General features: G+C 45.7%; 1 protein-coding gene across 1 annotated transcript in view; it reads right to left on the bottom strand.

Moving 5' to 3' along the window:
• Positions 1–12,434, bottom strand: part of APCDD1L (APC down-regulated 1 like) — a 55,518-nt gene extending 43,084 nt beyond the window's left edge. Inside the window, exon 1 of the mRNA XM_060230739.1 lies at positions 12,049–12,434. Coding sequence (XP_060086722.1) covers positions 12,049–12,094 — 46 coding nt within the window. The 5' untranslated portion in view covers positions 12,095–12,434. The remainder of the gene's footprint in view (positions 1–12,048) is intronic.
• Between the last annotated feature and the right edge of the window lie 1,665 nt (positions 12,435–14,099).

Genomic DNA, 14,099 nt, shown 5'->3' with positions numbered 1-14,099 from the left:
TGGTCGAAAATGAGGTGTGAAACAATGAGCTTCAGTGGGAGCAATGCTATTATCTTTATTCAATGGACGCAGTTGGCTCCTTGAAGACCTGACTTTGATCTCATGTCCACTCACGTTTCTGCATAGTTAACATCTAAATACCACCTTGGAAAGCTGGGATGTGCAGAAATCCAGCTGACTTCACTCCTGAGCCAAAGTGATATTTTTTCCTGGGTGTCCTTGCCTTAAACAACAACTTTCCTTACCGCAAAAATAATCATTTGGCAAAATGTTTAAATTTTACCTCAGCCTATCCAAGTGATGTGATCACAACATGCTCAGCACTGCCAGCTGGAGCTAAGCTGATCTCAGAAATTAACACATTATGTTTGGCAAAAAACTGTGTTTTGGAATTTAAAAAAATGGTGGGCGGGGATGCGTAACTCCTCCCCACACCCGCCAATTATAGCACCCTCCTTCCCTGAGGGGTTTTCACATTCAACTGGGCTTATTCCTGGCTCCAGAGGCCAATTTGGGGGAGGAAAAAAAAGCTGAAGGAAACATTTCCACTGAAGAGCACAAGGGTAACAAGGGTTGAGCAACCACTCCCACCCACCAATCTACCCCAGCAAATGCCCTTCCTACACCATTTAACTTTCAAGAAAACCTTAAGGTTGGGAAGTCATGTTTTTGAGGGGGGGGGGTGTTGTGTTTTCATGTGTGTGCCTGGAATTCATGGCAACCCCTACAGGGGCATGCAGGACATTCAGAGAAGTGGCATAATACAGCCTGCCTCTGCCTCCTGCTCCTGGTATTCCTTGGAGGTCTCTCATTCAAGTACTTGCCAGGCTTGGCCCTGCTTAGCTTCTGAGATCTGACAAGATTGGGCTTTCCTAGGCTATCCAGGTGAGGGAAGGAAGTCATATTCTTATACCAGTGGTACCTACAGGCCTCTACATTGGTTCATATTCCTCCACATAGCCACCACCATTATTCTGATTCGGGGCCACTTTCTCTCAAGTTTCTGGCCATTACCACAACAAAGGCAGAATGGCCAATATAATCGGCATAATATTTACTTGAGTAAAATAGGCCGTCTCTGGGCGAGGCCTGCCCTGCCTGCTCTCTGGCCACCAATTATGAATCACCCAGGGCTCTCAGCAATTAATCTGTGTACTTTTAGCCACATAAAGAACCTGCCGCACTGGTGTTTCTCAAAGAAAGCTGTCTCTTACCTCATACTACTCTAATGCACATTATATGCAATTGCCTGCCCGAACCACAAGCCACTAATCAGATCAACTAGATTTGAGTCAAGTAGCACCTTAGAGACCAACAATATTTCGAGGGTATACGATTTTGACAGTCAAAACTCTCTTTGTCAGATTCGTATCTGATGATTGAGGGCTTTCGCTCTTGAGAGCTCATACCCTGAAAATTCTTGTTCGTCTCTGAAATGTTACTGGACTCAAGTCTAGCTATTCTTCTGCAGATCAATACAGCTACCCTCTGAAACTAATCAAGACAGCTCTCAGACACACTCCATCTCTACCGGGATAGTTCCTCTCTTGGAGGATTGGCTACAGCAGGGGTATGTGGCCTAATATGCAAAAGAGTTCCTGCTACAAAAAAAGCCCTGGCCATTATTGATTGAAATCCTGACCCCGCAGAGTAAGCTTCTGTAAACCTCTCAGAGACAGAAAGAGTGATACTAACACTGGAAAATGTAATGCATGGATGAATGATGTCATCGAAATTTGGAATTTCCTAGCTCGGCGTATGAATTTGGCTGGCTTCTAATGAGCAGATCCATTACGGAAAGCGCTCCGTTCCCTCTTCTTCTCAGAGTTGCTGTCCAGCTCCGAATGCAAAATGAGATTTCCATGTCTGCTCGGTTCACATTCAGCCATCCAGGTTGACCCAAAGGCAGCTCTTCTGTAAGCACATGGACAGAAGAGGTTTGCCATTGACCCCTTGCTCGCCCATGGAACTTCCACAGATTACTGTGAAACTATTTGAAAAAGGGCCAACAGCTAACAAAACCATAATGTGCTAATAGAACAAATGAACAAATCTATCGGACCCATTCCAAGTTTGGAAAAAATTGCACACATAGCAACGAGATGAACATGCCATTTGCAACAAATAATCTTGGCAACCAAGAAATCACTTTGCTGCACTTTTTTAAAACCCACTCCCTTAGACCAATGCAACTAGCACAGTGGTTATGAAATAAACAGGACTCCTTTGAAGGATTACATTCACTATTAGTATATGTACACTGCTATAATCTCTCACTGTTTTGTACCCAATCACGCATCCTCTTGGAAGAGTACAAAGGCTCCTTAAAATGGATGCTAGAGTTTTAATTTTTGTACTTTTTTGCAGAAGAGGGCATGGAAGAATGGGGTTGTTTAAAATTTGAATGCCTTTGGGCAATTTCCCCCAAGCATACATACTCCTTCATTACATGGAACCAGGGCTTTTTTTGTAGCAGGAACTCCTTTGCATATTAGGCCACACACTCCTGATGTAGCCAATCCGCTACCAAAAAAGCCCTGCATGGAATAGTTTCTTTTGTGTTTGTTGCCATTGCACAGCCACTGAATGTGTGCCAGAGTGGGCATTTTCCAAGATGGCACTATAGTCTGGGTGCTCGAACCCTAATTTTGTCCTAAATTCTGCCTCGAGACCTCTCGCCCTCCCAAAGACTCCTCAACCAAGTGCATTTTGGGAAAGATGACTGAAGGATGACACTGGGAATGGCAGAAGGTAATGTCCTGCTTTCCCCTCTATAAAATGATCCTGCAGTTCTCAGTTGGCAATGCAACGATGCCCATGAACTAGCTGGGACATATGTGTCACTGTGATGCAGTGGGAGAGTACCAGGGGAAAATGGAAATGTTTATCCAAGGGGTTTTTTTTCCCCAGAAAGGCTTCTATTACCCAACTTATTCTAACCCAAATCGGGGAGTTTCCCTTTTTCCAATATGAACCTGCATCTCTTCCCATCAAATTCCCAAATAGCAAGAATGTGGCAGTGAAAAGACAACTGTTTTGTGGTAACCTAAAGACTTATGCGTTATTATTGCCTATGCTGTTGAAGGCTCTATCTGGCTTCATTGCAGCCTATTTCTTCAGCAATCTGTTTCGTAGACGAGCAACCAATAAAGCATTTAATTAAAAAAAAGGTAAAGGTAGTCCCCTGTGCAAGCATCAGTCGTTTTCGACTCTGGGGTGACCTTGCTTTTACGTTTTCACAGCAGACTTTTTACGGGGTGGTTTGCCATTGCCTTCCCCAGTCATCTACACTTTCCCCCCAGCAAGCTGGGTACTCATTTGACCGACCTCGGAAGGATGGAAGGCTGAGTCAAGCTGGAGCCAGCTACCTGAACCAGCTTCCACTGGTATCGAACTCAGGTTGTGAGCAGAGGACTCCGAATGCAGTATTGCAGCTTTACCACTCTGCGCCACAGATCTGCACCATTAAGCTGCGTTAAGTTCCTGCCGCTCAAACCCAAGTGGCTAGAAAGTGGCAGAAAAGGCTCATTTTAGATAGATAAATAAATAGTATCTGGTTCACTTGGTACCCCCTTTCAAATTCAATAAATCCAAGACTGAACTTCTCCAGTTTCCTGCCAGGTCTCCCTTTCCTTGTGTGTTCTTGGAATCCGTAGACAGCAACTGTACCATCTCCCTTGCTCCTGCAGTAACATTCTATCTTTTCTTAATTCCTCATGTTTAGCCCATCACCGATAGTCATATCCTTTCTTCTTGCTCAACCTTATGAAAATATGGGTCCTCTCTCCCATAGCACACTCTAAAAATTCCCTACCTTGACCACGGCCACCTGTTCTTCTTTGGCTCTCTGCAACAGCGCAGCCATAAGAACAGCTCTGCTGGATCATAAGAGTAGCCCATCTAGTCCATCAATCTGTCTTACACTGTGGACAGCCAGTTGCCCTTAAGAACTGATAAGCAAGACACAGAGGCTGATGTTGCCTCATAGCACTGGAATTCAGAGGATATGGAGGTTCCTTTCAGCCACCATGCCTAAAAGTCACCGGTGGTCATGTCATCTGTCTAATTCACTCTAAAAGCCATCTGTTCTTCCAGCCATCACTATGTCCTCTGGTGATAAATTCCACAGTACAATTACTCATGGGATTAAGAGGTACTTCTTTTTGTCTGTCTTGAATCTGTGGTTGTGGGTCTTCTGAATCTACTGGCCATCGACTTCACTGGGTGCTTTTCCGTTCTAGTATTATGGAAGAGGCAAAGAAGAAGATATATCCTGCCCTTCACTCTGAATCTCAGTCTCAGAGCAGCTCACTATCTCCTTTACTTTCTTCTCCCACAACAAACACCCTGTGAGGTAGGTGGGGCTGAGAGAGCTCTCACAGAAGTTTTCAAGGACAGCTCTGCGAGAGATATGGCCGACCCAAGGCCATTCCAACAGCTGCAAGTGGAGGAATGGGGAATCAAACCTGGTTCTCCCAGATAAGTGTCCACGCACTTAACCACTGCACCAAACGAGGATAACAGTTTTCTCTCTCCACTTTCTCCACTCGATGCATAACTTTATAAAGTCCTATCATGTCCCCCTTTAATTGTCTTTTGTTTCTAGCCAGTGGTTAAGAGTGGGGGACTCTAATTTAGAGAACTGGGTTTGATTCCCCACTCTTCCACATGAAGCCTGCTGGGTGACCTTGGGCCATCTACGGTTCCCTCAGAACTCTCTCAGCCCCACCTTCCTCACAACATCCCTGTTGGGGGGAGAGGAAGGTAAGGCAATTGTAAGCCACTTTGAGACTCCTTAGAGTAGAGAAAAGCAGGGTATTAAAAACTCTTCTGAAACAGAAAACCTTCACTCTTTCTGCTATCCTCAGAGGAAAGTTGCTCCAACCTCTTAATCACCCTCACCCTTTCACCACTATCTCTGTCACTAAACTCATTTCACCTCTCTTAGACCACCTGATCCCATTCCTGATCTATGTTTGGAAACACACACCTAGTCAACAAACAAGCTAACTTGAGAGTATAGCAACGCCCATTTTGATTCACGATCAAGTTCACTTCTCTGAAGTCCACGGAAAACCACTGTTTCTCCAAAGGCCGTGGGAGACACACTGAAATTTCAGAATCAAAAACTAAGGAAAGTCCGGAATCTGAATCAGTTAGGGAAAGGAACCCAAGATAGTAGGGTTTTTTCCAGCGATTCAAGTGATACGATATGGGTTTCACGTAGCTAATTTTGTCTATGGAGAATCTGATACCTAGTATGTGGTGGTGATGTAGTGCCAAAGAGTTCAGTGATAACATACATTTTTAGCTCAGTATCCTGGATAGTCCAGCAGAGCCTGATTCCATCAGATCCCAGAAGCTCAGCAAGGCTAGCCCTGGTTAGTATTTGGATGGGAAACCACCAGGGCTTTTTTTTGTAGTAGGAACTCCTTTGCATATCAGGCCACACACCCCTGATGTAGCCAATGCTCCTGGAGCTTACAGTAGGTCCTGTACTAAGAGCCCTGTAAGCTCTTGGAAGTTTGGCTACATCAGGGGTGTGTGGCCTAATAGGCAAAGGCGTACCTGCTATAGAAAAAAGCCTTGGAGATCACCAAGGAATACCAGGTTCAGTTTGCAGAGGCAGGCAATGCCAAACCGCCTCGGAGCATCTCTTGCCTTGAAAACCCTACAGGGTCGCCATAAGTCAGCTGTGACTTTACAGGCAAAAAAAAAAATATCCAGATCTTCTGACAGCCCTGTGGTCTGTTGGCTTAGTTTTTGTCCAGGGACCTGGAAGCCATTCAAAAGAGGCCTGCGGCGCATATCTTCCTCTTGCCACAGCTTCTAGGGGGAAAGCTGTTGTGGATTTTTGTACTTCTTCCCTTTCTGGATAATGTCAAATACGGAGAGGAGACACTGTCTGAATCGAGATAATGAGAACTTCCTTTTGCTTTACCACACTGTTAACGGTTTCTATTTTCAACTTTTTGCTTTTTCCAAGTGCCAGAAACTAGAATATGCTTCCGTGCAATCCTAAACAAAATTATATCCTTCAAGGTCCACTGAAGTTGATGGCTTTAGAACAGTGTAACTCTATTTAGGATGGCACATTACATTTCTCTTCTTTTGCTAGACATTTTACTCTGCTGTTGCCCCCTTTCTGGGGAGTCCTTTATCTGTTGGTGTTGCTATTTAAAACTGTTATTATAAAAGCGCAGTCCGAGCAGAGGTACTTCAATAAGACTCGAGTAATTTTGCACAAGAAGCCCCGTGGTGCAGAGTGGTAAATTGCAGTACTGCAATCCAAGCTCTGCTCACTACCTGAGTTCGATCCTGGTGGAAGCTGGGTTCAGGTAGCCAGTCAAGGTTGACTCAGCCTTCCATCCTTCTGAGGTTGGTAAAATGAGTACCCAGCTTGCTGGGAGTAAAGTGTACATGACTGGGGAAGGCAATGGCAAACCTCCCGTAAAAAAGTCTGCTGTAAAAAGGTCCTGATGCGACGTCACCCCAGAGTTGGAAACGACTGCTGCTTGCACAGGAGACTACCCTTACCATTTTAATTTTGCACAAGATTCTGTGGTGAATTACTGGGGAGTTTTGTTGCAGCCAACTAATGGAAACCTTGTAGGGTTTTCAAGGCAAAAGATGTTCAGAGGTGGTTTGCGATTGCCTTCCTCTGCATAGCAACCCTGGAATTCCTCGGTGGTCTCCCATCCAAACACTAACCAGGGCCGACCCTGCTTAGCTTCTAAGATTCTACATGATCAGGCTAGCCTGGTTTTTTCAAGTCAGGTTTTATGACAGCCTTTTCAAAGACTGAGGGGTGTCTGAACTTGCCTTTTGTGCTGCCTAAAGGGTTTCTGTATCTACACCAATTTTTGTTACTTGCATTTTATACTTAGAAACCACAGCGAATAATTTTTTGCTGCAATGTGACATATAAATATTTTAAATACGTGAGTTAACAGTACAGAGAAAACACTGAAGCAAAGAAACCACAGTATGTGCAGATCAACTATGGTTGCATAATTACCAAGCATCACTTCTAGGTCTCTTTGTGCAGTACCAAGTACACAGGCAGGGTGTGAGATCCACACATGTGACTTGCAGGTTTTCCTCCATTCCCGTGCATATGGGGCTCAATTCAGATCATGACTGCAGGTGCAGGGAGAAGGGACTTTGGCATCCTCACCTACAGCATTTTGCTAACCCCAAAATTATCTTGGAAAGGCACTGTTTGGCCTGTTAGCAGCCCCGCAGCACAGAGTGGTAAAGCTGCAGTACTGCAGTCTGAGCTCTCTGCTCATGACTTGAGTTCAATCCCGGCAGAAGCTGGGTTCAGGTAGCCGGCTCAAGGTTGGCTCAGCCTTCCATCCTTCCAAGGTTGTTAAATGAGTACCCAGCTTGCTGAGGGAGAAGTGTAGATGACTGGGGAAGGCAATGGCAAACCACCCTGTTAAAAAAAAGTCTGCCATGAAAATGTCATGATGTGACGTCACTCCAGAGTCAGAAACGACTGGTGCTTGCATACCTTTACCTTTTTTATTTGGCCTGTTGGAGAAACCCAAAATGTACACATGGTTTTCTCCAATTAGTTGAACAGTGCATCCCAAGGACTACTGCAGGTCAAGAAAACAACGCAGAAGGGAAGGGAGAAACCCATTTTCCACACACGCCACAGTTGCAATCTGAATCAGGTACCATGCGCACAGGAAAAGAGAACCTACAAATCATGTGTGACCAACATACAGGACACAGGCTGGGGACCACAGCTGCTGCACTCCATAATGTGTACAAACACAAACACAAGCCTTTATTGGCATGTATCAGATTATAAATAAGGCAAAAAAAGAGATACAGAAATAACAAAATAAACCGGTCATATACAGCTGTACGCTGGACAATCGATCCGTGATCACCAGACTCAAGAATAAAGGAACCTTTTCAGTTATTTCAGATGACAAATCATTCAGAAGACATCTGAGCAACTTGTCATATTGAGCAGAATTGGGTCTCGAAACCTAAGGCGTATAAGTATCATATTGGGAGCAGTAAAGGATATGGGACAACGAATCAACTTGTTTTAAAACGCATGTACAAAGTCTTAATGAGAGTGGGATTTTTTTTTATCTACCATAGGTAACTGCTGATGAGATAGTATCTGGCAAGAGTAAATGCTCTACGCAATTGTGGAGCATGGAAAGTTGATAAATAAGAAGGCAGATGACCAATAGTCGGGCAAAAACTAATCAGTGTTGCGAATACATCTTGCTCCCCTTTGAATTTTGGAATTTCCCCATAATGTGTAAAGAGATGGGGCTCAAGGGACATGACAAGCAGAAAGTGCCAGATCTACTTGTCATCTATATAGAGCTTTAAAGGTCAACAACATTAACACCCTGAATTTTGCTCAAAATCAAACTGGGAGCCAAAGTAGGTGGAACAAGACTGGAACAATACAGTCCCTAAAGCCATGCATGCTGTCCCAATGGTAAGATCCAGAAACCTTTTAAGAGATAGCTGTTTCCCCCAGTTCTCTCTCTTCCCTCCCCGCCCCCCAACAACTGCATTCAGGTGACTTTTCAAATAACTAAGTACATCCGTGTCCACACACGCTGGCCACTGTAAACGCATGCAGACCGTGAGCTGCAGAAATCACTGCCTGTCTGTTTACAAGTAACAAATATTTCCTCTTTATGGGTACGTCTCTGTATACATATGTCTGTGTGCACGTGTTTTAAATGTTCTTTTACAGCATTCATAAAATATTCGGGCTGTCAAGAGCAACAACGCCGCAAATAACTCTGGAAAACATTGCCAGGCAAGCCAAGAGAGAAACCATATCAAAGGGATGGAAACTTTCCCATTCTGGATCACCACGGCATGCCTCTTCAGCTTAACTAATATTAAACAATTATTGGGGGGGGGGGGGGGGCTTGCGAAGCACAGCAAGAACCTTCCTCCCCGGCCTCCTTCTTTTGCAATCAGCACCAACTTCAGGTGCTTTGGGGCTCAAGTGGCCCGCTCTTCCTCATTACGAACTGTGATCTTTTATTAGCTGTTGCAGACGGATGCCTGGCTCCTCCAAGCAAGCACCCTGCCATCGCAAATACAAACCAACCCCAAACACACCTCCGTGCTTCAGAGGCTAGCCATGTTTGTCCACCATAGAAGAGCTAGATTCAAGTCCAGGAATACCTCCGAGACCAATAAGATTTTGGGGGTTAGGAGCTTTGGAGAGTCAAAGCTTAGAAACCAACAAGTTTTGCAGGGCATGAGTTTTCAAAAGCCAAAGCATCTGGTATTGGACAAAGGGAACTTTGACTCTCCAGAGCCCATACCCCCAAAATCTTGGTGGTCTCACTCAAATTTAGCATATCTATGTATATGTACGGAGCCTGTTTGCTGCAGCAAAATATCTGTGCATTCAGTGACTTCAAAAATACCCCAAAGAGCTATCAAAAAGAATAATTTCCCATAACAAAACTGACTGAGGCATGCATCGGACAACAAGACACTGCCACGAGGCACACATTGGACCACAAGACACTGGTTAGCCTGGGGTGGCAAAACTATGGCTCTTTCACACATATTGTGTGGCTCTTGAAGCCCCCACCACGTCATCAACCAGCTTGGAGAAGGCATTTCTCTCTTTAAATCACTTCTCTGAGACAAGTCAGGCAGTGGCTTGGAGAATGCATTTAAAGTTAAAGCTGCTTTCTTTTCACCTCTCCCTCCTCATCCATTTTCCTTCCTTCTTTCCTTCCTTGCCTTGCGGCTCTCAAACATCTGATGTTCATGTCTTGTGGCTCTCAAACATCTGACATTTATTCTATGTGACTCTTATGTCAAGCAAATTTGGCCACCCCTGGGTTAGCCTTTAAACCAATGCACAGTTCCTTAGTTGATTTAACTACCTTTAGACTAATGGAGATACTATGGTAGAATTTCCCCCCGCTGAGGCGGGAAGGGGCTTAAACGTGAGCCGGTGCTCAAAGAGCGCTTAGCACAAGAAAATGCTGCCAGTCCCAGAGTTCAGTCCATAGCAAGAGAACAAATTTGTCATGTGGCACTGCCTCTTTCTTGCCCCTGCATATGCACAAGTTCTCTGACCTGGATAGCCCAAGCTAGCCTAATCTCACCAAATCTTGGAAGCTAAACAGGGTTGGCCCTTGCTAGTAATGAGATGAGAGACCTTTAAATTACCGTAATATCAGGGTCACGACTCAGAGCCAATGGCAAACCACATCTGAATGTCTGTCACCTTGGAAACCCTGCTGTGTCACCTTAAGACAGCGGAGATTTCACCAGGAATTAAATGCAGTCTTTGCCAACATCTGAAATCAGGGGCAAAGGTTTACAGGGAAAGAGTACATCTGCATAGAGATGGAGACTGGACACCTTAGAGAAGAGTCCAGGAGACTCAATCCATGTGGCAGTTGGATGCATGAAACCCAACATGATGCGCTACTTTGCTTGGAGACGCCTCTGCATGTTTCCAACTGCGCTTCACTGCAGCGGGGGCAGTTTCACACAAGCTTGCGTTCAAAGGACAGGAATGATATTGCAAAGATCCTTTTCGAGAGGGTGGAAGGCAAAGCAGGAGAAAGAGAGAGAGATACCCTTTTATTCTGGACCGATTAACCTACTTTCTGGGTTCTGTCTCCTAGCGTCCTGCTGCATATCCAAGATCACATCAGGCATACGAGTTGCCCATCCACACTCTTTACCAATGTTAGAATGCATGGGAGAACTGAAGAAGGAAGCCCTAGTATTCTGAAGCAAGTCCGATCATGCAAACTTGTGCATGGCACGCCGCTGCTGTTGTCACCGCACTCCCACATCAGAATTCATCCTCTCCCAAGACTGATTGCGTATCTAAAAGGCCTGCATCATACCACGTGTACAGAAGATTGCAACCAACTAGGTCCAGATTTATCTAGAACAAGCTACCTCCCAAATGCCCAGTGATCACAATCAGTAAAATGAGCACCCGAAGAGTTAAGGCAGGGGTGGCCGAACTTGCTTCAAGTAAGAGCCACATAAAATAAATGTCAGATGTTTGAAAGTCACAAGACATGAACATCAGGTGCCTGAGAGCTGCAAGGAACGGAGGAAAGCAAAGCAAAGAGATGGGGGGAGAGGTGGAAAGAAAGCAACTTTAAATGCATTCTCCAAGCTGCCAGCTGGCTTGACTTGGAGAAGTGATTTAAAGAGAGAAATGTCTTCTCCCAGCCTGCCAACAGAGCGGTGGGAGCCTTGAGCGCCACACAATATGTGTGAACCAGCCACATGTGTCTCCTGAGCCACAGTTTGGCCACCCTTGAGTTAAGGGTCATTTCCAAGTTAAGCTGCCCCTTGAGTAGATGCTGCTCCACATTGGGGGTACAATTTTAAGAGCATCAGAAGAGCCCTGCTGGATCAGACCCGTAGCCTATTTAGTCCAGCATCCTGTCTCACACAGTGGCTAAGCAGCCCCTCAGAGGGCCAACAACAGGGCGCAGAGGCCGAGACCTTCCCCTAATGTTGCCTCCTGGCTCAGGGATTTAGTGCCATTGAACGTGGAGGTTCCCTGTAGTCACCATCGCTAGATACACCTACTCCATGATACACCTACACCGAATCCCCTTTTGAAACTGTCGATCCTACGGCAGCAAAATCTACATTTCAACCACTCGCCGTATAAAGCAGTATTCCCTACGCAACGGGTTTAGACTGGAATAACTGCATAGGATTGCGCTGGAAGTGAACCAGCTATGCACTTTCAATGTTCTTTCCAACTGGATTTCGCCAGTTCACACAGTAAAATCCAGTTGCAAAGTGCACCGAAAGTGGATTGAAAGTGCATTATTTAGTGTGTGTGAAAGCGCCCCAAGACTCCCCTCTGCGACCCGACTTCACTTTACCCGCCCAAAGCCGTCTCCGCACAGCCGCGCAAGGGTGGGGGGGGGGGAGCGCAACATTCCCTCCGTCCAACGTGCAACTGGCCAGCTTGTTTCGGCGCCCCTTCAGGGCTGCGGGCAGCGCGGCGGCTATCTTTCCCCCTCCCGCGGAGACTCTTACCTACGAGTAGCCCCACGAGGCACCAGGATCGCAGCATTGCAAACATACAAAATGATAAAAAAAAAAAAAAATCCCAGCTCCACGCAGCGGTCCCTGCAACCTGCCTGCGGAAAACAGCCGCCTTTGCAAAAAAAGACAAGAAATGCTCTCTTGCAGGAAGCAAGACTTGGTGGCGGCGCTCAGTTCGCTTGGCGTCTGCAGCGAAGGACCCCGAGATCCATGCGCTGCGCTGCTTCGCTGGTAACAAATCAGGCCCCCCTTCGCTCGTCCCTTTCCGCAGCCTGCTCCGCGAGAGAGGCGGGCAGGCGGCTCCGGCGTCGGCTCCTCGCGGCTGCAAGCTCCCCCCAAGCGTGATCTTTCCGAGCGCGTCGCCACAGCCGCTGCGACTGTCTGTTGACCGCGGTAATAGAGCTTGGCAGCCGCAGGTTAACTTGCCAGAAGAGGTGGAGCCATACAACTCCACGCACTCTTTTTTTTTTTTTTTTGCACAACCCCCCCCCCCCCCAACACACAGACACCCCCCATCGGATTTAATTGCAAATTAACCTTTTAGGTTTCTTACTTATTGTAGCAACCCTATACATTTTCCTAGATGCCTTCTAGCTTCTACTAGCCTCTTGCATTTTCAGGGAGACAACTGGAGCTTTTGTGGGGGGGGGGGGGGATGACTGGGAATGTAAGCAGCAGCTTCTGGGCTCTCCCAGGCAGTTCCCTTGAACTGCCTGCAAGCCACTAACAATCCGTCTTAATATTTTATGAATATTGTTTTTTAAAAAGATCATAGAATCATAGAGTTGGAGAAGGGACCTCCAGGGTCATCTAGTCCAACCCCCTGCATGATGCAGGAAATTCACAATTCTCCCTTTCTCACAATACAAGAACTCGTGGGCATTTGATGAAATTGCTGAGCAGACAGGTTAAAACGGATAAAAGGAAGTACTTCTTCACCCAAAGGGTGATTAACATGTGGAATTCACTGCCACAGGAGGTGGTGGCGGCCACAAGTATAGCCACCTTCAAGAGGGGTTTAGATAAAAATATGGAGCAGAGGTCCATCAGTGGCTATTAGCCACAGTGTATGTGTGTATATAACATTTTTTGCCACTGTGTGACACAGAGTGTTGGACTTGATGGGCCGTTGGCCTGATCCAACATGGCTTCTCTTATGTTCTAAATACCTCTCCCCACATGATTCCAGTTGGGTCTCCCTGTTAGGATGTAGAAGCAGAATGAAACGGGGAAGGAGGAATTTGGGGGTTGCTGTTTTATTCTTTTTTTTTTTTTACTTGTAACATTTTAATGCTATAAACTGCCTTGAGTCAAGCGGGAAAGCATGGTATAAATATTTTAATACATAAAAAAATGGGAGCCCAGTGGTGATTTAAAGTCAAATAAAACGTATTTAGCATAAGCTTTTGTCAAATGATGAAGTGTGCTCTGATTGGTGAAAGCTTATGCTGAGAACACCTTTGGGTGGTCTTTTAAGGCAAGGGTCCCCAATCCCCAGTCCATGGACTGGTAGCAGTCTGTGGTCTGTTAGCAAATGCGCCATGAGTTGTATAATTATTTCATTATATATTACAATGTAAGAAGAAGAAGACAACATTGGATTTATATCCCGCTCTCCACTCCAAATTTCAGAGTCTCAGAGTTATTCACAATCTCCTTTATCTTCTTTACCCACAACAGACACCCTGTGAGGTAGGTGGGGCTCTCCCAGAAGCTGCCCTTTCAAGGACAATTCTTCAAGAGCTGTGGCTAACCCAAGTCCAAGAGCTGTGGCTAACCTAAGTGCAAGTGGAGGAGTGGGGAATCAAACCCGGTTCTTCCAAATAAGAGTCCACGAACTTAACCACCACACCAAACTAATAGAAAGAAAGTACACAATTGTATCATCCTGCAACCCACCCACCCACCCCTGGTCAGTGGAAAAACTGTCTTCCACCAAACCGGTCCCTGGTGCCAAAAAGGTTGGGAACCACTGTTTTAAGGCACCTCTGGACTCCTGTTTTGTTACATTAAAAAAGAGAGAGAGAAAGAACTCTACAATT

The sequence above is a fragment of the Heteronotia binoei genome, chromosome 2, assembly GCF_032191835.1.
Source record: "Heteronotia binoei isolate CCM8104 ecotype False Entrance Well chromosome 2, APGP_CSIRO_Hbin_v1, whole genome shotgun sequence".
NCBI lineage: Eukaryota > Metazoa > Chordata > Lepidosauria > Squamata > Gekkonidae > Heteronotia > Heteronotia binoei.
Note: the sequence above shows the minus strand (reverse complement) of the source record. Positions and strands in the feature narration are given on the sequence as shown.